Below are 23671 nucleotides of genomic sequence, written 5' to 3' on the forward strand. Positions count from 1 at the left end.
AAATAAGTGTGATCAGAATAGTTAGCTAGGTCTGGTAGCAACAGAGATGGTGGTGACACATCAATTGACAGGCAACTAACTGATAAAATTTTTATTTCACTTTTGAATTTTTACACTTTTCCTGATTATTCTGTGTAAGGTGAAACTAGAACTGTTTAAAAGACATACACAAATCTAGTACATCAATAACCGGGGGTTTTTCTTTTTTGCTATACTATTTTCACAACCACGGGTGTGCTTGCTAGGCAATATAACCATCACAGAAGCAAACGTTAGGCAGAATACTGGTAAGAAAAAACAAAGCAAGAAAAGAGCTACCAGATATACAGACAGGCTTGGTTCCACATTCACTACTGCATTTTCAAGCGCCAAGTATTAACTGCACATTTTTGTTCAGCTAGAAAGGAGGGATTTTTTTTTGTTTTTTTTCTTTTTTTTTGGTTTTAAATCAGTGCATAAATTTTTCTTTTCTCATTTCAGCAGATGGACAAACAGATGGACTCTACAGCTAGGTGGAATATTAAAGTTAGAGGGGTGATTCTGTGAGACTGATAGGCCTGACTATTCTCAATTCTCTCCACTGCAGTGTCCATGCAACTTCCCTGAATACAGGGTCTCCTTAAACACATCTGAGCGCTGAGCTGGATGAGTGCACTTGGGAGACCTGGTGACAGGCACAAAAAGCATAATCAGGGCTAGCCTCAATACAGGCAGAAATCATGGATATTTAAAAATACTTTTTTGATTCAGATCCTGGTATGACTGAAGAGCAACACTGTGTTGAGAACTGGAGGAAGACAGAGTTCTGGTGCCAGAAGCACTTCTCAACTCTTTAAAGCCAGGCTTGCTCACCAAGGTGCTCAGTAATGTCTCTCACCCCTGCCCATATATAGCGTTAAAAAGTGAACAAAAGACAGATAAAGATAGAATTCAAAAAGGAAAAAAAGTAAGGAAGCAGAGGGACAGAAACTTAGAAGAGAAAACCAAGGTCAATAGGCAAAAAGGATGGTGGGAAAGAATGTTTAGATTTCAAAATTTAAAAGCCCCGAGCTAGGAAGAACCTGAAAACTGAGTACTCCTCAAGTGAAAGGCCATCTCTACAGAACATCCTTTTTTGTTTGTTTTGTTTTCTTTTTTGGAGATGAGGTCTCGCTATGTTGCCCAGGCTGGAGTGCAGTTATTCACAGGTGCAACCATAGGGCACTACAGCCTTAAACTCCTGGGCTCAAGCAATCCTCTTGCCTCAGCCTCCCAAATAGTTGGGACTAGATGCACGCACCACCACACCTGACTCAGGACATCACTCTTAAAGGTATTATCCAGGAAACAGATAAGGTCATTCATAAAACACACGGCTTTTTTTCTTTAGCTCAGTGTTGACAATGAAAATAGATTCCACTATTGAAGCACAAGTTGCAAATTGGTAACATAGTGAACATATTGCTGTAGGAAAGGGGGTTCAGTCTGGTATGTTATATGAGCACTTGAACTTTTCAAGGTGTCATAAGCCAGTTATCTGCCACAAAGAATTTCCATTTCAAGATTCGAGTTTCCTCAGAGGAAGACACTGTGGACATTTGTGGTCATGAACTTTTAAGTGGCAACAGCCCAAACAGGTCAAGTGTCTTTAAGTCCCGAACAACGGCAGCATTACTGTGAATTACCATTAAACTCAAATGCCAAATGATGTGTGTCTCACTCCAAGTTCCAGCATCACAATATAATCTCTATAACTTTCTGTACAACTTTACAATGGAATTGTGTTTCAATGATTATTTTGACATCAGATTAAACCTTCCAAAAGTTACACATAATTCAGGTCTATTTTTTCTACCAGTAAGAGTTCTGCTAAATTACAAAACCCCATAATCACAGTGTTCAGTTTAAAAAAAATTAAACACACAGTAATCCTGTCAATGTTAATCAAAATCAAAACTTCGGAATGCCGTGGCATTTATGTGACCAATCTGGGTTTTAGATACGAATACCAGCTGTTTATCCCATGAACCATTTTTCCTAGGCTGAGGCTGTGAAAAATCGAAAGTCGACGTACGATTCTTTTTTTTTTTTTTTTTTTTTTTTTTTTTATCGCACAAGGGATATATGTGGAGGGTACAGAGTGACACTGAACAGATCACAAAGCACGAGAAACATTAGTTCTCTCCCTCCCCAGCGTCTCCTTCGTCTCCCTGGTTTTCCGATGTCCACAGCTGCAAGAGAAAGAAGTATAATCAAAGCAGGGCTACTAAAAGTTCCCTAGGTAGGTGGCCCAGTATGTATAATCTTATCTCACTCAACAGTTTAAAATTATTCCTGTGTCACTGCAGACAGGGATGACTGCCAAGGTCAAAACTTCAGCAGTCATTTATAACAAATTTAACAACTTAAAACTGTAACTACATTTAACAGGGTACAAATCCCCTCTTGAAGATAACAGTGAATTATTAAGTAGGTGAATAGGAAAGAGACTATAAACCCTGTGGAAGTAGTACTTACAGTGAGATTGTCCCTAAGTAACTGCATGATCAGAGTGCTGTCTTTATAAGACTCTTCATTCAGTGTATCCAATTCAGCAATCGCTTCATCAAATGCCTAAAACAAAGAGCCTTTAGCAAAGAATTCACAAGTTCTCTGGAGCTAGTTTAGCCCACTTTTTTTCTGCTAAGTGAATATAATTTATCTTCTTGTACAGTACTTTGGGGGAACCTAGGCTGTTATTACCCTGTCTGTTAGCTGTTTCCAGCAGAAGTATATGGCATATTTACAAAGCACCAACCAACAATGACAGAAATTCTGAGATAAGAACTTTGCTGTACCTAATAACTAAGCAGTATTACTGCTAACCCTAGCACAGTCATTCTGGGCAAATGCGTGTGATTTTTTAATTACCAAAGACATTTCTAGCAATCTTCTATTTAAAATTATTCATTTATTTTAACTAAAACTCAAAAGGTCTGGATACAATGGATAAAGTGAAACTCACATCACTAAATCTGATTTAAGTGATGCAACTTTAAGGCACCTTTCCCGAATAAAAATACTTTTAAAAAGTTGTGTGCATGTTGAGGGACTACAAAAAATATGTAGAAAAGGCCGCAGGAAGAATATGGAAGGTAATCCAACACACAACAAGAATGTGGTGTGTATTTCTTTTATACAACTATAACCTCAAATCTTGGTACAAGAATTACAATGTATAACCAAGGCCCAAAGCTTGGTAAGAAACAACTAACTACATTTACCTGGAACTTTCTACAACCATCCCGCAAAAAACAGTAATCAAAGTCAGCAGAAGGTATTGAGAATGAATTAAAAAAGTAACAGATCTGTATTTATCTCATAAAAGATACACTCCCACCCCCAGAAAATCTTTCAAAAAAAGTCCAAGACAATGAGTATGTTCAGGAATAAAAAGAAGTTAATAACACAAGCACTGTTTTGCTATGGTTAGATATCACAAAGGGTCTTTCTCACCGTTTTTGCCAGGCTACAGGCCTTTTCAGGAGAGTTTAGAATCTCATAGTAAAAGACTGAGAAATTAAGTGCCAGACCAAGTCGAATTGGGTGTGTAGGTTGCATTTCTTTCTTACTAATTTCAAATGCTTCCTGGTAAGCCTGCTGGGAGTTCGACACAGTGGCTGTAACATAAAGATGAAAATATTAAAGGCTTGGTTCTTTCATAGGTATCACACATTGGACCAACTATCAAATTATTTTCTCAGTCCCAAATTGGGCAGGAGCAATGACCTACCAAATGAGGTGTCAGTGTCTCTGCCATTCAATTATACATTTGTTAGATATTTATTCTAAACCAAGTTGTATATTAAATGCTTTGGGGGAAAACAATGATGACAAAGTCTACTAAAGCAGTTAAGAAATACAGCTATAACCTTTAACAATACAGAATGTGAAAAACCATATGTTCTAGTGCAAAGATCACAGGCTTTAGAGTCGATAGATCCAAACTTTAATTCCCAGCTCTTACTCCCTAGGTCTGTGGCTTGGGGCAAGTAAAAACCTCCATAAACCTCAGTTTATCTGAAAAATGGGCAGCCTGCCACCTAACTCGTAAGGCTGTGTGAAGAGTAAGTGAGACTCGAAAGTACTTGGCACATAGGCACTTAATAGTGTGGTTAAGATTATCACATGTGATAAAAGCAATGCATCACTAGGGTAGTTTCATACCACCAAGTATAAAAAGTTTCACCACTAAAAAGAGAGCTAACAAATAATACTCAAGATAAAGATCTTTTTAAATATACTGCGCACCAGATTTTTAATGCCCTCCATATTTCCCTGTCAGATAAATTTTTATTTGCCCACCCATGACCCCGTTCATCACAATGCTATGGTCTTTTAAATTCTTAGTACTGTGACACTGGTGTCTATGGCGAACAGACAAAGCAAAAATCATTAAAAGTCCCTGTGAAAGAAGACTGGCTCCATTACTGGTCAAATTTCTTTTTAAAGATATTACTTACTTTGTTTGTTGTCTCCAGATGCCACTTCGGAAAGATACCTAAAATAATCTCCTTTCATTTTCAAGTAGAACACCTTACTTTCTGGTTGTGTAGCATTGGGAATAAGATATTTGTCCAACAGCTCCTAAAAAATGATTCACATTGTTAAGAATTTAGAATTATTCACAAGATGTTAAAACTATGTTTGAGATTCAAGATACACACTACTGCTTCTAAATAATTTTTTGGAAGATTAAAAAAACACCAATTTTTCATCCAAGTTACTAAATGTTGTTTAGCCCAGGTCATAACAGCAGATGCCTGTATTCTTCTGTTAAAAATCACTTTGACCATCCATAGGGGATAATTAAAGTATAGCCATACAATGAAATGCTTTGTAGGCCTTTAAAATGATGCAGAGCTACACAGTAATGGAAAGGTTCTCAAAAGAAATCTGAGTGAAAAAAAGCAGATTATAAATACCACAAGAATCCTATTTTAACATTAAGATACATATGTGTACATGCTCACAAATACATAAGGGAAAAGCCTGGAAGGAGTATGTTAATAATGGTTCTCTGGGTGGTAAGATTATAAGTGATTTTTACTTTCTTATTTATATTCTTCTGACTTGTTCTCCCCACCCTTTTTAAACCCACAAACTGGTATTACTTCTATAATTAAAGGGGAAAAAAATATCTTTCCTTAGGAGGAAAAAGGTGACAACAGAGCAAAACTGCCAAGAACTAAGTTTAAAGTCAATCTGACCTGGGTAGAAATCCCTCTTCTGCCACTTACTATCTGTATCTGTATGACTCTGGACAAATACCTAATCACCTTGAGCCTCAGTTTCCTCAGCTATACGAAGGGTCATCTTCTAGGGTACAGCCATCTTCTAGGGTAGTTATAATGATAAATAAGTTGACAGACATAAAGCGCTTAACACGTTGCCTGGCACGTAGTAAGCACTCAAAGAGTAGCTAATACTATTAATAATAAATTCCTTTAAACATTTATGCTTACAACAAAAGTAGTTCTGAAGGAGTCCAAGCTTCGTATACAGAGCAATATTTTCGAAGAGTTGTTTTAGAATGTGGCATCCTGAAAAACTGGTTAAGAGGCAGTAAGTACCAAGCTCTTCTTCACATTCTTTCAGATGCTCTTAAAAGTTGGTCTACATTTCATGAATTATGGAACTTTCTTGCCCTTGAAATGCATGACATACTTCATCTGAATACCAGATGTACCTAACATTCAGGAATTAGTGCACCATTAACAAACCCCCAAATTACCAACAGGCAACAAATTTAGTCATGACACTCTTACGCCATGAGGCTAATAAAAAGAGAAGCTCAATGCAAAGCTTAGTTATAAGGGGATTTAATCAACCACAGTGAGAAGATGCAGGGGGTGGTAGTCGTTTTAATATTCTTTGTAGACAGACAGTGTGTAACTCCTAATGGGTTAGGGATAAGGGGTGCTGCCTGATGGCTGACAAGCTTTGTACTGGTTTTCAAAAGAAAGGAGCCATGGGCAGTAATTCGGAAAGGCAGCCAGCAGGGAAGGTGGTAGGTCCCCAAGTGTGAATTCCTTTTCCCTTCAAAGCAGCCCTCACTGAGTTCATTTTTACCTGATTTCACCTGGAAGAAAAAGAAAGTTCCCAATGGGCTCAGGATGTGGGGGAAAGACAATATGATTATGATTTGTTTTAGAGTACGTATCCCTCCCATTCAATCCCAAGTGGCGGCCAGAGGGAATCAATCATCTGACTAAGGGCTTATGTAAAATACAAGAGAGGAGAATGCCCAAAACACTTTGAATTTGGCTCTGGGATGCATGCCGAACTTGATGGATGTGCCTAACTTTCAGACCAAAGTAGGACTTTACAGTGTGAAGGCATGACTGGGGCGAGGCTGAAAGGCAGCTCAGCTTTTTCATCTCCCTCCCCTACTGGCGATGACATCACTACTCTGACTAATATACACAATAGACTATCTGTAGCTGTATCTATTAAAATCCTGTCTATCTGGCCTCAATTTTAAAAGATGGAGGGAGGCTGAATAAATGTCACTGTTTTTCACAGGTCTTTTTGATAGGAGAGGAAAATATCTCAGAAGTGATGTACAACCTCTGATCAGGCAATAGGTGACAAAAATTATATCATATGCTTAAAAATTAGTTGTGAATGGCCGGCAGCTTTCCAGTATATTCAGACACCTCTCTCTCATAAGCTGTTTTGAGAGTCTGCATTTATACATTAAATTAATACTATTTAGAAACCACTGTTCAAAACAGAAGCACTGGCCTCTTACCAGAACGTCATTGCAGATGTCCTGCAGTTCTGCCTCTATCTTCTCACGGTACTCTTTGCCCATCTGCTGCTTCTTCTCATTCCTCTCTGTTTTCTGCTCAATGCTGGAGATGACACGCCAGGAAGAGCGGCGGGCGCCTACCACATTCTTGTAGGCAACAGAGAGCAGATTTCTCTCTTCATTGGAGAGTTCATGCCCCTGTTCTGTGACTGCCTTCATGGCTGCAGCCATATCATCATAGCGCTCAGCCTGCTCAGCGAGTTTAGCTTTCTGTACCAGCTCACTTTTATCCATTGTCATTCCCTAGAACAAGAGCAAGAGAAAAAGAGCAAATGTCAGGTTTCGGGGCCTAGGAAACGTGTGTGAATCTTCTTCCAACCCATCTGGAAAGCAGCATACTAAATGTGAAACATCTCGTTCCAAATGCCATCAACAATATTGATCATATATCAAACACCTCTAGGGTTAAGTACTTTGCTAAGGCCTTTATATTATTTTGGTCAAGTAATCTTCCCAACAGTCCCAGAGTAGGTATATTCATAACAACTCCTTTCCCCTTCTTATGGGTGAAGAAATGGAGGGTGAGGGAAGGCAAGTGATATGCCCAGAGCAACATGCAAATAGATGGTAGAGAGCCAGAACTCCAGCTCACATCTATCTGGCTCTAGAGCTTTTGTTTTCTTCCATTAACCTAATTCACCTGCCTGGCACATACAGACTGCTTAATAACCATTTCTTTACAAGTTTATGCTTACTAGCCGGGTGCAGTGGCTCACGCCTATAATCCCAGCACTCTGGGAAGCCGAGGTGGGCAGATCACGAGGTCAGGAGTTCGAGACCAACCTGACTAACATGGTGAAACCCCATCTCTACCAAAAATACAAAAATTGGCCGGGCGTGGTAGCAGGCATCTGTAATCCCAGCTACTTGGGAGGCTGAGGCAGGAGGATCGCTTGAAACCAGGAGGCAGAGGTTGCAGTGGCCGAGATCATGCCACTGGACTCCAGCCTGGGCAACAGAGTGAGACTCCATCTCAAAAAAAAGTTTATGCTTACTATATATATGTCCTTGACTTCTCTCAGTAATTGTCTGGTTTGTTTGTTTTAATGACTTTAATCCAATGATATCCTGTAATACAGGAAGTCCTCTCTTCACTGTCCTGTAAGGAACTCTGGTTTTGACTAAACCTGTTTTTTCCATAGTACAGGAAAAAGTAAGTATGATGATTGTTTCAATCAATCCTGAAGCAAAAGATATGATTTTAAATGATCTATTTGGCTGCACCCATCAAGCAGTAGATACCTGAAAGATGGGAAAGATTATTATCATATCTTCTGTAATCTGCTAAAACTTTGTTACTAGGACACACTGCACAGGAAGAACATAAACTAAGGGCAGTCAGACTTGGGCTCTATCTAGCACTAGCTCTGCTACTTACTTACAAGTGGCATGACCTTGGTTAAATCACTTAACCTGAGAGCTTCAGTTTCTTTACTGGGCAATAAGAACACTACCTAGGGTTGGATGTGGTGACTCACGCCTGGGAACCCAAGAGTTCAAGATTATCCTGGCAAATCAGTCTGTAACAGAGTAAGACCTCATCTCTACAAAAGAAGAAAAAATTGGCTGGGTGTGGTGGTGTGCACCTGTAGTCCCAGCTACTCAGGAGGCTGAGGTGGGAGGATCACTTGAGCCCAGAGTTCCAGGATGCAGCAAGCTGTGACCGTGCCATTACACTCCAGCCTGGGCAACCATGTGAGACCCCTGTCTCTAAAACAAAAGAAAGAACACTACCAACTCTTTTAGTGGGCCCGTTATGAGGAACAAAAGACCTGATACATGTGAAGGCACCCTGAAAAGTATAAAGCATTATATAAAAATATCAGGCACTAATTTTGTATATGGTATGGGTTGCAAGAGAAAGGGGTGCATAACAAGATGTACAGCAACTTAACTTGAAACCATAACTGAATTCATCTGAACCATAACTGAGTTCATTTAAAATTTTTCCGAAATAGACAAAAATCCTAGTGACTTCAGTTTATCGATTTATCAAATCCATATGCCAATCAGTGAATACCTCCTATCAACTCACCACAGTCAATTCCCCACTGCAATAATCACCATTTACAGAGTGTGGTAATTTTAGTAAGTAATTTTTGGATAAAATAATTGAAAAGTTATTTACTAAACAAGAAGAGTTAACTTTACGTACTGTTGGTTTAAATACTGATATATCAATCTGTGCCACACAGTATAAAAATACGCTAATATCTTGAGCTATAAAAACATGAAATGCTACTTTAAACAGTAGTAGTAACGTCAGGTTTTTTTGTGTGCTTTGTTTGTTTGTTTGTTTGAGACAGAGTCTCACTCTGTCACCCAGGCTGGAGTACAGTGGTGCGATCTCGGTTCACTGCAACCTCCACCTCCAGGGTTCAAGCAATTCTCCTGCCTTAGCCCCCGGGTAGCTGGGATTACAGGCGCGTGCCACCAGGCACAGCTAACTTTTGTATTTTTAGTAGAGACAGGGTTTCGCCATTTTTGGACAGGCTGGTCTTGAACTCCTAACCTCAGGTGATCTGCCCGCCTTGGCCTCCCAAAGTGCTGGGACTTACAGGCGTGACCCACCGTGCCTAGCCAATGTCAGTATTTTTAAAACAAATTCTTTCATTACTATATACATGGTCTCACAATTTAAGGCTCTGAAAATGATTGTTTGGAGATGGAGTCTCATTCTGTCACCCAGGCTGGAGTGCAGTGACGTGATCTCAGCTTACCGCAACCTCCGCCTCCTGGGTTCAAGCGATTCTCCTTAGCCACCCGAGTAGCTGGGACTACAGGCATGCGCCACCACACTCGGCTGATTTTGTATTTTTAGTAGAGGCAGGGTTTCACTATGTTGCTCAGGCTGGTCTTGAACGCCTGAACACAGGTGATCTGCCCGCCTTGGCCTCCCAAAGTGCTGGGATTACAGGTGTGAGCCACCGTGCCTGGCCTCTTTGCTATTTTTAAATTAATCATATTCTGCTGGGCGCAGTGGCTCAGGCCTGTAATCCCAGCACTTTGGGAGGCCGAGGCAGGTGAATCAAGAGGTCAGGAGATCAAGACCATCCTGGCTAACACGGTGAAACCTCATCTCTACTACAAATACAAAAAATTAGCTGGGCATGGTGGCACGTGCGTATAGTCCCAGCTACTGGGGAGGCTGAGCAAGAGAATCGCTTGAACCCAGAAGACAGAGGTTGCAGTGAGCAGAGATCGTGCCATTGCACTCCAGCCTGGGCAACAGAGCAAGATTCCATCTCAAAAAAAAAAAAGAAAGTATGATATGACCTCCACTCACAAAATGGTTTTGCCTCAAAAGTAATTTCTGTATTTTCAAGAGAGAAGTTCTACACACAGGGCCTTATCACCTAAAAATGTTTTGGGGAGCACAATAAGATACACTCAAAATCTAGGTGATTCAGAAAGAGTTGATTCTCCAGTTCGTAACTATGATTTTTCTTCCTACTACTTATTATCTAAATCACATGCAGAGCTGTGTCTTATATAAGGCTCACTAATTGTAAGCTTACATTCAATGAGGCAAGTCTCACTTTGATCCATCTGACATCTTCACTCGTAACACTAGAATAAAACTAAGGTAGAGAGAGTAATCCTCAAGAAACATTCCATTTGTTCCCTTCTATTTCCCACTACCCCCACAGCAGTTAGAAGAGGCCACGTGGTAGTTCTGTCCAATGAAAGATAAGTAGAAATGATGCTACTTCCAGGCTAACACTGTGAATATCCTACGTGTGGCTCCCCAGGCTGCTGAGACGGCCATGTATTCTAGGTGGTACAGTCATGCAACTGTAGAGTTTTTGTCAGCCTGAGTCCCCGGGTGACTGTATAGTGCAAGACTCCTGCAGACCTGCACTGGACACGCAGGGTGAAAACAAAACAAACTTTTGCTGGGTTAAAACATTGAGATGCCGGAGCTGTTGGATACAAGACAACCTGTTCTACTCTAATACAAGTACATCAAAAATACTCTATCAATCTTAAAATTATATATAGTCAGCCCAGATACACAGGTTCCAGATACACAGATTCAACCAACCGTAGTGGAAAATAAAGAAGGAAAAAAACACAAAATAAACAAGTATCTTCAGATTTTGGTATCCCCAGGTGTCCTGGAACCAACACCCCCTGGATACCAAAGGATGACCACTGTCTTAATATGTCTAACTTTCTTGACCATAAGGTCTTTGAGATCAGGACAATAAATATCTTCATCATTAAATAACCCTACTTCATGGTTCCTAAAAGTGCCAGGTACACCAGAAAGAAGCCAACTTTCAATGACCCAACAACCTTTAGAAAATTTCCCATCTGTAGACTAATTCAAAGTTAGAACTGTCACTTAGAGGCCCACTTCAAAGTTCATAGAACAGTACCTATGCAACTCTACCTATGGATGACTCCAAATCATAAAGTACTGGCCAAAAGCCAATTCAGAGCTAAGCCATCCCATGTGGTATCATAATGGAGTAATAAAGGATTGCCATTGCTGAATAATGCCATCAACCTCTTCAGCGCTACTAGGCCCCAAAATTAAGCTACCCCCCTTTTACTTCTCTCCTTCTCAAGGATTAAAAGTTAAATCATACTACTCCAAAGAATCTGGACTATTCAATGGGACCTCCCAAATATGCCTTCCCTATTTCCCAAAATAGAATGTACCCTTTCTGTTTGGGGTCAGCTATTCTAAGCTTCTCTGAGATTACTGCAAGATTTCTTAGAGATTGAGAACCATCATGGTAAGATAAAGACTGAATGCACACCTTTTTAAAATCTGTATCCATTTATCTGTTTCAAATATTTTTAATTATACACATACAGAAACAACTTACAGCAAACAAAATCCATAGCTAAAGGTCCTGATGGCTACTGCTTACATAACTTTTGACTTATATAATATGGATTTTGAAGCAACTAGACCAATTTCAACAGGAAATGGGTTACACAACACCCAGCAGTTTGGAGAAAGGCAGCAAACAAAGGAGAAATGAACTTGTTCCTATTTCTACATCTACAATAAATCTCCCATCCAAAATCTTGCCCTAGTGGCACTGCTTTCAGTCACTCATTATCTACAGCCCCCTCCATGCCTTTGCTATAAGACCCATTTTCCTATAACTCTGATCAAGTCACTTCCTGCTCAAAATTCCTTAAAGTTCCCTGATGCCAAAAGCAGAGTCAGATTTCCTCCCCTATCAGTGAAAGCTTGCCAACCTATTTTCCAGACCCCCACATCATGCCTTCCACATCATATGTGCTTCTGCCAAAATGGTTTTCTTACATACAAAGTATGCTTTTCTATCTTTGTTCACTAAGCCACTCCCTCTACCTGGAATGGCTTTTCCCAAATTTACTCTGCATACAAGATTCTTCACAGTGTGGCTCAGATACCATCCCTTCCATGAAGCCTTTCTTAAGCTGTTTAAGCCATAGCCACATGTGGCTATTCACTTAAAATGTGGCTAGTGACACATATTGAAATCATATTTTGTTCATAATGGGTTAAGTAAAAACAAATAGAATTAATTTCACTTCAAAAAAATTTTAAATGCAGCTACCAGAAAAATTTAAATTACATGTGGCTTACATTCTATTCCTACAGGACACCACTGCTCTAAGATGAATATATTCTTACAAAGCATTTCGCTGATACCGGTCAATGTCTTATCAAGTTTCTTCAGTACTAAAATTACTTATATAGTATCTCCTATTTCCCTTCCTACACCATTAGCTCCTTTGGGCATATCTCCCACAGCATCCTGTACATAATTGGTAGGAACAAATATCTGCTGAATGAACGAACTGATCCTGAAATGTAAGCATAAAACTGCAGAGTTGGTAGAGTTCTCCCTTTTCTCAAATAATCCAAAGCACCTATTAGCCTTGCAAGCATATTAAATCTTCATTACATTTGTACCTAGTTCCTTCTTGGATTTCTGTGCCCTCTGAAATTCAAAGAGTAATTCCAAAATTACTCTTCCAGTCAGGCATGGCGGATCACATCTATAATTCCAGTGCTTTCGGAAGCCAAAGCTGGAGCATCGCTTGAGACCAGGAGTTCAAGACCAGTAACATAGTAAGACCCTGTCTCTACAAAAAATAAAATATTAGCCAGGTGTGGTGGCTCATGCCTGTGGTCCCAGCTACTTGGGAGGCTGAGATGGGAGGATCGCTTGAGGCTAGGAGGCCAGGGATGCAGTGAGCCATGATTGCACCACTGCACTCCAGCCTGGGTGACAGACACCCTATCTCAAAACAAACAAAAAATTACTCTTACTAAATTACCTCTAGTCTTGCCTTTGTCCTTACTCAGTAACTTCCAATGACTCCCTTTTGGCTACTCCATCAAATTTAAGCTCTACCTGGCTTTCAAATTCCTGATAAATTGTCTCCTCTTTACTTGTTTGGCTTTCTCATCCACTGTTCTCCAACATGTACCTTTCTCTCAGGCTGGCCAGCACCGCATGCCCTATAAACACCATGCTCAAACGTGTCTGAAACTGCTTTTGTAGTTCCCTTCATCTACAGTGCTCTCCTATTTACTGCCTGCCTATCCAAACCCCATCCATTCTTCTAGGGCTACAAACCCTTCCCTGACTGCCCTAGCCCTCATTGATTTACCTTGCCTATGACTCCGAATATACTTATAGCCTACTGCATGGTCTAGGGCTTCTTTATGCCTTTCTATGATACAGATGAGTACTGTACCATTTACAGCTTCACGTGTGTGCCCTCAAAGGAAAGCTTCACATTTGTTTCACATTTAATGCTTATAACTGTGCTAAACACAAAACTCATATGCAAATGAATATCAAGTTTTTCTACAAATCATCATTGGGAGAGTACAAGGAACACAGAGTACCTATATGTAGTATAGTCAGAAGGCAGCAGGACTGTGTGTCACAGAGCAATGTGCCACTATACAGCCATGTGAGCATGTTAAATCTCAGCCTTCCAATCCATAAAATGAAGATGGCATCTACCTCAGGAGAGTTGCTGTGAAGATGAGGGGCAGGGAATTAAAGAATACTAAATGTGGAAATCTTCCTTGGAAAACGGATAGTGCAAAATCAAACTGAAGTACTATTATTCTTCTCCACGACTATTACACTGCAGTCGCCCAGAAAACCATAAGCTTGAATTTTCTTTTTAAATATACAATTTTGTGAGAAGGAAAAGCAAAAGTCTAGATTAATCTTGTACAGATAGTGTGTTATGTTAAAATGGACATACATGTTAACTGTAACTGAAGTTTATCCATTAGTTTCTAATTGAATTTTCTAGTGATATGCCATGATGGCTTTTAATCAAGACCTGTTGTTCCAAGACTTTGAATGAGGTTCCCACTAAAAAAAAAGCCAGCAAGATAACTCTTTGTCTCCTAAAAAGTTTTTGAAAGACTATAGTCTCATCATCAGGCCTGGCACCACTGCAGAAGCATCAAGATACTGGGGCAGGCAAACTCATTAGAGGCCACAAAGGGCCCAACCGTGCAGTAAGCCAAGAGATTTTCCTTGTGCTGGGCATATTTCAGGAAGAGACTGATGTGCTTGAGAACAGGAGCTCTCCAGCACACCTACATGATGATGATGGCTGTCGATCTGTTCTAAGCCACTGGATGCAGCAAGTGAGGACTGGGAAGCATTTGTTGATAAATGCAGAGATTGCTTAGTGAAAAAATGGAAGCAAATCTAAATATCCAACAATACAGGAATGGTTTAAAAAATAAGGAGATTGGCCAGGTGCACTGGGTCACGCGTGTAATCCCAGCACTTTGGGAGGCCAAGGTGGCCAGATCACCTGAAGTCAGGAGTTTGAGGCCAGACTGGCCAACGTGGTGAAACCCCGTCTCTACTAAAAATAGAAAAAAATTAGCCGAGGTGGTGCACGACTGTAATCCCAGCTACTCGGGAGGCTGAGGCAGGAGAATCACTTGAACCTGGGAGGTGGAGGTTGCAGTGAGCCGAGATTGCGCCACTGCACTCCAGCCTGGGCGACAAGAGCGAAACTCCATCTCAAAAAACAAAAGGGGAGGAGGGGGGAAAATAGATGGTACAAGATTACATGGCCATCAAAAGAAGAGATTTAATGTCATTAAAAGATTTATTTAAGAGCAATGGGGGCTGGGGGGAGGAAGCTGCACAATAGTATTTTATTTCTGTAAAATATCCCCTAAAGAACAAACAAACCCGAACAGAAAGGTTAACACCAAACGGTTAACACTGGTTCTCTCTTTAGGTAATAACAGTATTATATCCTCATTTTCTTATCTTTTTAATTTTCTTCAAGTATGTAATACTTTTAAAAAAATTTGGTACTATTTCTTTTTTTAAGAAAAAAGGTGTTTTTCTGTTTAAAGACAAACCACTAGTGCAGATAAACAGCTATGAAAAATAATTCTAAAGGTACTCACAAAATAGGATTTTCTTCAAAGAAACAAAATCCTAAATCAGACAATAAATGCTGAAAATGGCGGATCTAGGAAACAGCCTAGCCCCTCTATCTCAATTCCTTCCCCAAGGGACATCTTTCTTGTCAGGGTGAAAATACTGAGAAGTTATTTCCCAGTGGCTAGAGCAGATATCCTAGGATAAGAATCAAAAAAGAAAGAAAGAAAAGAAAAAGAAGACTACCTATTGCTAATCCATTTTTTTTTTTTTTATAAAGGCACTGCAAAGACAGAAAAGAGTTGAAAATGACAGCTGTGGCCTTTAGAAGCACTGGCTTTCAGCTATGTTTTGTTTTCAAGGAAAAGAACACGCTCAATTCTAAAATAATAAGCTTTGAGTTTAATAATTTGTTAGAAATTTCAAATGAGGACTCCATTATTATATGTCAGGAATTACCCAAGCTCTATACATATAAAATATATGGTGGGGTCTGCTTTTAGCAAGCCTTACATACACATCCGAGCTTCTAAAGAGAAAGTAGGTGATTTTTCTACATTTCCACATTGTAACTTATCTGAATCTTGTTTTCTCAGTGTTAAAAGGAGACATTAATAATTATCAAATAAGATAATGAACATCAAATGCCCATATAGTGCTGGTTAAAGGCTCATAAGCCATTCTTATTCTTTATTCTTAAGCTACCTCACAAAAATGTAACACATATAATCCAATGTGTGTTGAAATAACTACAAAATGAAAAACTACCACATTCCTAAGCACTCTTTGGATTATTCATTGAAAGGAATTTAAAAGAAAGCAGTGTAGTCTTCCCCTCAGACAGCTTAAACTCTAGTGGTAGAAACACAAGAAAAGAGCACATGTATATCTATTATGCATCAATTAAAAAAAAAAAACACAGCTCATGTTTAAGGGTTACAATGCCTCTCCTTAGAAAACCAACCAGAAAGAATTAGAGGAAAGAGGTTTAAAGGTAGCTAGGTCATGACCTAAAAAGAAATGTTATTAATAAAGTGCCTGTATGTTTTTCTAGATGAAATAAAAATCAAAGGCCAAAGCAGATAAAGAAATGAGAAGGAGGAGGAAAACTGACAAGAAAATCTGAAAAATCTAGGCTCAAATTTTTCAATGGGGTAAGGAACTGATCACATATTCTGAACAGCATTCACAGATGTACCATTCCAGACAGAGCATCCACAGCACTGTAAAGTAGAAGTTTTAGTTCTGCAGTCTCTCTGCTGAAGAAAAATCAGATGCCAAGCTACCGCAGGAGGGACTGAGAAAGTCAGTGGGACCAGGTGGTTAGTGGGTGTTACCCAGAAAAAGTTAAACACTCCTGGCTCTCAGAGAAAACTACTCACTAAAAAACACCCACTATAAAACTGTCTGTGTGCCATTCTACACATAAAATTTAGAGTCCTGCAATAAATTTAATTCCATTCAAACATTTGCAGGTTCTTTGTTAGGAAACAAAACACAGCATATCTGTAATACAAAGTCATTAGCACTATGTCCAGTGAACACTGAATTTGGAGAGAAACTGCATTTCTATTATTTCAAAATCCCTTCCCTCTTTCGCATCAGTTGTTGAATATCATTGCTAATTATGTCCAATTAGCCACGATTAAACTTACTGAGGATGTTAAGTGACAGGCGCAAGGTTACACATGTGACTTAATGGTAGATAGGACAATAAATTGACTTCTTGGCTTTAAGTAATCAATCCAAAAGACACTATGTTAATTCTGATCCATAAAGACAGCCCAATTGGTTGACCTTATGAATAATTTCTACAGTTTGGGGCCCACTGACATAATGAAGCCAATCAGTCTGATTTACCAGTACCGCACACCAAGTCCACAGGCTATGTGACCTCTGTGAATTTGTTTTCTCATCCATAATACAGGCAAATCTGGGTTGGGCGTGGTGGCTCACGCCTGTAATCCCAGCACTCTGGGAGAACGAGGAGGGTGATCACTTGAGGTTGAGTTCAAGACCAGCCTGGCCAACATGGTGAAACCCCGTCTCTACTAAAAATATAAAAAAATTAGCCGGGTATAGTGGCAGGCGGCTGTAATCCCAGCTACTTGGGAGGCTGAGGCAGCCTGAAGGCGGAGGCTGCAGTGAGCTAAGATCACGCCACTGCACTCCAGCCTAGGCGACAGAGCAAGACTCTGTGAAGAAAAAAAAAAGATAGGCAAATCTACTTACTAGGGTTCCTGTAAGGAGTAAAACTATGATGCAAAACAGTAAGCACTCAAATAAATGGCATCCACAGTACATTCCACACAAAACTTAAAAAACAAATGGTCAGCCAGTGAAGGGAAACTTTACACGTACTCTGCTTTCTTTAAAGACTTTTAAAAGAAAGGCATGTAACAATTTCCCTATGCTTATTTCTAAAATGGCCCTTATCACAGTTTACTGCAATGCAAGTGTCTCTGCTGGCTCCCACACTGGATTGTGAGCTTAAGGTAGGAATCCGGCCAGGTGCGGTGGCTCACGCCTGTAATCCCAGCACTTTGGGAGGCCGAGGCAGGTGGATCACAAGGTCAGGAGTTCAAAACCAGCCTGGCCAAGATGGTGAAACCCTGTCTCTACTAAAAATACAAAAATTAGCTGGGCGCAGTGGCAGGCACCTGTAATCCCAGCTACTCAGGAGGCTGAGCAGGAGAAATGCTTGAACCCGGGCTTCAGAGGTTGCAGTGAGCCAAGATCGTGCCACTGCACTCCAGCCTGGGAGACAGAGTAAGACTCCATCTCACAAAAAAAAAAAAAAAAAAAAAAAAAAAAGGGGTAGGAATCCAGATTTGTATCTTTGGACACCCAATGTGGAGCACAAGGCCTAGCACACTGAATGACTACTTGATCAACTGATGCATTCTTAAAAAGTGAAAAAGCAATTATTTCCTATGTGGACAGAGGAAGGTAGCACACATCTGACCTATAAAATACAGACTGTTTTTATAGTCTTAGACTACTTTTTGAAAAAACCCAGCCAGCTCTCATCAAGAGGCAACACTATACATTCTAACTAACATTTTTCAGCTACCAATCATTGTATTTATAGATTCAAACTGACTTTCAACAAGCCTTTGGATTACTTTCTGTCCATCTCCTCCATTCAGAAGTCCAATCAGTTCGCTATACAAAAAGTTCACTACACAAAAACCCAAACCAGCTAACTCGTTTAGTAAATAACAAAAATATCCATCCATCATTTATGGCCTGCAAAGCACTCAGGGATTCCTAGAAACCCATTTGATCCTAAGTATCCTATGAGGCAGGTGACATTGTCCCCTTTTATAAATGCAAAGAGTTAACTCATTCAGGGTCACACAGCTATATATGGCAAATCTGGGATCTAAACCAACATTAATTTTAAAATTAATGCTCTTTCCTTTATGTAACCCTATCTCCTAAAGATCAGTCATGATCTCCAATGCCCACTTAAGGAAAAGAGAGAATTGTCAGTTTTTAAAAGAACTATACAAGATTGTTAACAGTGAAATTTTAAAACAGGCCTATTAAGCTAATGTATCTAGCTTTAAAAATAAAAACAAAATCAAGGAGTTAAAAACAGCATAAAAACATGCCAAAGACTCATCAAAATGTCAAATTTTAAAGGAAAGCTCTTAGCTGAGGGCAAATAATAATAATAGGACTCGTATCTACTTTATTGTAGCCTTCAATCTTCTTGTCCTGGTCAAGGCCATTCGGAAATAACTTCCTGTTGGTTCTCTTAGGGAAAACAATAAAATAAACTAACCGGTACGGGAAAAACTTACATAATAAGGAACTGGCCAGAATTTAAAAAAAAAAAGTCAACTAACCTACAATCTGCTAGGAATGACTTGAGGCTACTGATCATTTACATCTTATTACGAGTATTAGATACATATAACCACACCTCTATTAGAAAATCTTTTAGAAGAGAAAGCAGTAAGATGATTGGCCTTCAGCACACATGAGACAGAAAGCACTTTTAGTCTATGTTTCCTCAAGTATTCCCCTTAGAAAAATTCCCTCAGAATCCAGCTCCAACCATTAGTTTCTCCATCATGACATACAGATGACTGCTAAGATCATATTCACATAGAGATCGAAAGGATTCTAAAGCTTAAAGGTTGCTATTATATAACCATAATTTCTTGCCCCTTAACTAGTGAATTGTCATCTTTCCCTATCCCTAGAAAAATGTAGAAACAAGGAACTTAAAAGTATCTTTACAAGGAAATTTTAGTTGATTCTCTAAGGTACCAGCATTTAAAGGAAAACTCAGTTTGTTGACACTGAAACAGCAGGTAGCACAACAGGATGTTTTAATTTAGAAGTTTCTCTCTATTTACGTAGCTATATTTCCTCATTTCCTCCCTGCCAATAAAATGAGAAAAATCTGAACATCTACTGATGAAGTAGTAAGATAAACAAAAATTAATGGTCACAATCAAATTCTATTAGATGAAGAACCCAAAATTCTATGCCAAAGTAACTGATGACTTTCTCCCTAGTATGAAGCAAGTACTAGAAAAACTGGATTGTTCACAAGCTTGCTTCCTGATGCATGCTAGCAATTATCATCCCTACAGGCCAGAATGGGTATATGCTCCACAATAAATTGTCCTGTATCTATCTTCAAAAATAGCTAATATACCCATTCAAACGTTTACTTTATTAGGACTGGTGTAAAGAAAAACTAAGGACTAAATGGTGTTCACATAAAACATACGCATGTGCTGGCTCTACCACATGCAGAAATCTATAATATCATTCCTCAGAACCAGATCACCTGGTTTCATTCCTGGTTCTGGCACTTACCTTGCGCTGTGTGTGAGACCTCGGGAAAGTTATTCTTCTCAGTGCCTTAGTTTCCTCATCTGTAAAATGGGGCTAACAGTCTTACCTTTCATTGGTTGTTATGAAGAGTGAGCTAATATGCTTAAAGTGCTTAAAGAAAGCTTAGCACACAGTAAGTACTGTAAGTGGTAACTATTATTATAGACTAATTGTCTGATACCACCTCATTAGTTGGCCAAGTAAATCACAAATGGATGGATTCTATATAAATGTCCACAAACAGCATATATGCTATGTCTAATCTATACACGTGTATATTCATGCAGATGGTCAAATAACATCTATCGAACCCCCACTATATCCCAGATGCTTATTTTCATTATTGAGCTTGTCACAACAAAAACATACCAAAAGCTGCATTACCATTTGTGCTATATAGACGAGAAAATGACTCAGAAAGACTGGATTTGCCTATATGCAAAATAAAGTCCTATAATAATATACCATTTTTTGAAAGCAACATGTGTACAAAGCAGGGTTTAGTGTCATCAGATGTTAACTGGAGAAAAAAAGCCATTAATAACGAACTCTGATTAAAAAACAAACCAAAAGCTTATATTTAACAATTTTCAGTTTATAAAAAAGGTTTATAAAATTTACATTTTTATAAACTGTAAAACAATTTACAGTTCATAAAAAATGATAACCCTGGAAATAAGAAAACCAAGAACCAGAGATTAACATGCTGTTCAGAAAGCTAGAAAATATTGCAGGCAAGATTTCAACCAAATTTACCTGACTCCAAGTCCAGTGCTCTTCCTGCTTCTCTATCCACAGCCAAATGGGCAAAATGTACTTTTTGTAGCGGCCCAAATCTCTGGAGACTCTGCCTAGAGAACCAGCATCATGGGAATTTGCTCAGCCTGGTTTTATAGAGGCTGCCTCCCTGATCTATAGCGCTCCAATTCTAAAATGGCTTCAATATAACAAGCACTGCAAGACGTGAAATGTACAAAAGATTATCGGGTAGGAGTCATACTCCAGGGGCTGGCAATCCATAAATATTTGCTACTGATGAATGAGAATATTCAATTTGAAAAAAACTAGGTGTATAGTCTAGGCCAAATCACCTCATTTCTCATAAAGACTTCATCTGCAAAATAAGTGAATGGTTTCTTATCTCATTGGACGGACAGGCCAGGAAAATAATTCTGCAGTTGCTACAGGATTATTAGCCTTCCATTTTGAAAGCCACACTTAAATTTCTAACTTAGGTCCAGTAAGATTGACAGGTTTTACACTCACACACTGTGTGTTGCCAAGGACAGGGATCCAAGAAAAATGAGGGCTCAAACAAATGAGATATCCCTAAGTAAGAAATAGGGTACACTGGAAGTAGTCAAGAAGAAATTCACCAAGAACAAATACGTATATACATTTCCAACATGAAAATGCAAAAGCTGCAGCGTCCAGGTCTACAAACTGCATCTGTGTCTGGCTTCACATGAACTGACAGAATGAGAAATGCAGACAATTTTCATATTCTTATAAGTGCTTCACCTTTCTCTTTTGGTTCCCGAGGCAGGTTGATTTTATGTTCATAGCATCATCTTGCCAAACTCCATCTCCCACACAGGGCAAGCAAAATCAGGACCAGCTATCTAGCCTTACCAAAGAGAAATGCAATGAAGGCAACGACAAGAAACATGTATTTTACAGAAAGGTTGGCAAATTGCTTACCAAGGCTGCCACCTCTGAAAACCCCATTATATGGGAGTTCTCCATTTGCGGCAAAGATGCACTCACCTTCCCACCTCTTCTTCCCTCCGCTCCCCACCCCCCAACCAGGAAGCCACCGGGCAAATTTCAGACCGAAAAACGTGCTAACACACAATATGGGGGAATTTGGGGTAAAGACACAAAAGAATCTGGCATTAAATGACGGTAAATACTGTGGGAAAATACTCCGATTCTCATCCCCTGACATTTTTTCCTGGGGATCTGGCCTAACTCAGTAACCGGCTCCAACAAACACATTTTCTTGATTCAAACCCAATTCCCTTCCTAGGAAATCTTGGGTCCTGCCAGGCTCCATAACCAGTGAAGGATGATGAAATGGTTTTACTGCAAAATGCGAGGGGGTTCCCCCACTGCTGTCTCCCAAGGTTAAACCCCTTACTCATCCAAGAGGAGTCAAACACGGGGATTGGGGCTAGAAAACTCACCCGCGTTTAATTAAATTTTATTTTCGGGAAACCAGAAAGCACGGAGCAGAGGTGACAGGGCTGAAGGGGACGGTTCTTGCCGACCAAGACGCAGGGAGGGGTCGCGTGGGGACCGAAGCAGATAGTGAGGGAGGGTCCGGGATCCCCGACTCCGCTGTCCCTTACGGCGCAGTACGGAGTTGCACCCCGCCCGGCCGGCAGGACCTCAGGCGGCCCGGGCCTCTCCAAGAGGTAAAGGGCCCGGCCCCGGAAACAGGGAGGGGCCGCTGCGAGGTCTGGCCTCGCCGCTAGCGGCCGCGCGGAGCGAAACAGGCAGCGCGCCGCTACCCCCCGGGGCCCACCCGCTGGGCCGCCGTCGTCGCAGCAGCCAGAAAGGGGCTTCGACTTTGGGCACCCGGGGGCCCCGGTCGGACCCCGCGCCGCACTCACCGTGGGAGGGCTGCAGGGAACAAAGACTCTTCCGAGCGAAGCTCCGAGCGAGATGACCTCTTCCTTCCCAAGCCCACTCCTCAGGCGGCGGCAGCGGTGCCTGCAGTGGCTGCAGCAGCGGCGGCGGCGGCGGCGGCGGCTACTCCGGCTCCGGAATCGGCGGCGGCGGTGGCGGCAGCTCCGCTTCCGCTCCGATCACCACTTCCGCTCCGGTCCTGGCCGCGCCCCGCCCCAAACCGTGTTCTCATTGGGCAAGCGAGGCACGGGGTTGCCGCGGCCCCACGGGAGGGGCGCAGACGGAAGGGAGGAGGAAGAAGAGCGAAGGGCAGGGTTGCAGCGGCCGGGGCAGGGTGCATCGCCGGGGGAGGGACCCAGGAGGAGGTGGGCGGAGAAGAAGGAAATGGGGCGGGGGAACGGGAAAAGGAGGTGGGAGGAGAGAGGGCGGAGCTGGGGGTGGTCAAGATAGGGGCTGTGTGGGAACAAGGAGGACTAGGAGTGTGGTGTGGATGGGGATTGCCCTTTCTGCTGAGACTGGAAACGCGCCAGGGCCAGGCCCGGAGAGTCGAGGTTTAGCAGTTCCCCCTCCACCCCGAAAGTAATCCTCACTGGGTCGGAGGCCGATGTCAGTCGTCTTGCTGTGTGTATACTGGAGCCAGGGAAGAACAGAAATTGCTCATCCCTCAGTGTTCACTTAATCCTTTCAATCATTCAGGGTACTTACTTTTTCCTTCTTTGGTAGACTGAAGAGGCCACGTGAAGTGCCAGGAATCCAACGCACAAACGTCTTTTTTAAAAACCTGTGTAGGGCCGAGCGCGGTGGTTCGCGCCTGTAATCTCAGGTGAGAGGATTGCTTGAGGCCAGGAGTTGTAGGCTGCAGTGAGCTATGGTCATGCCACTGCACTCCAACCTGGGAGACAGAGTGAGACCCTGTCTCCAAAAAAACCCCACAAAAATCTGTGTACATGATTTCTTC

The 23671-nt window shown here is 40.9% G+C and overlaps 1 protein-coding gene across 2 annotated transcripts; it reads right to left on the reverse strand.

The window, feature by feature from the left end:
- Window positions 1-76: 76 nt before the first annotated feature.
- On the reverse strand, window positions 77-22896 carry YWHAB (tyrosine 3-monooxygenase/tryptophan 5-monooxygenase activation protein beta). 2 transcript variants are annotated; one of them, XM_055266428.2, is made up of 6 exons: window positions 22698-22896; window positions 6773-7075; window positions 4482-4605; window positions 3475-3638; window positions 2497-2592; window positions 77-2210 (listed from the first exon to the last, which is right to left on the reverse strand). In XM_055266428.2, exons 2-6 carry the CDS (start codon window positions 7070-7072, stop codon window positions 2154-2156), a joined length of 741 nt encoding a protein of 246 aa, XP_055122403.1. In that variant the 5' UTR covers window positions 7073-7075; window positions 22698-22896; the 3' UTR covers window positions 77-2153. The 2 variants fall into 2 exon arrangements, with proteins under 2 accessions (XP_055122403.1, XP_055122404.1); XM_055266429.2 differs by lacking the exon at window positions 22698-22896 and adding an exon at window positions 20839-20934.
- Between the last annotated feature and the right edge of the window lie 775 nt (window positions 22897-23671).

Source organism: Symphalangus syndactylus, chromosome 24, assembly GCF_028878055.3.
Source record: "Symphalangus syndactylus isolate Jambi chromosome 24, NHGRI_mSymSyn1-v2.1_pri, whole genome shotgun sequence".
Lineage (NCBI taxonomy): Eukaryota > Metazoa > Chordata > Mammalia > Primates > Hylobatidae > Symphalangus > Symphalangus syndactylus.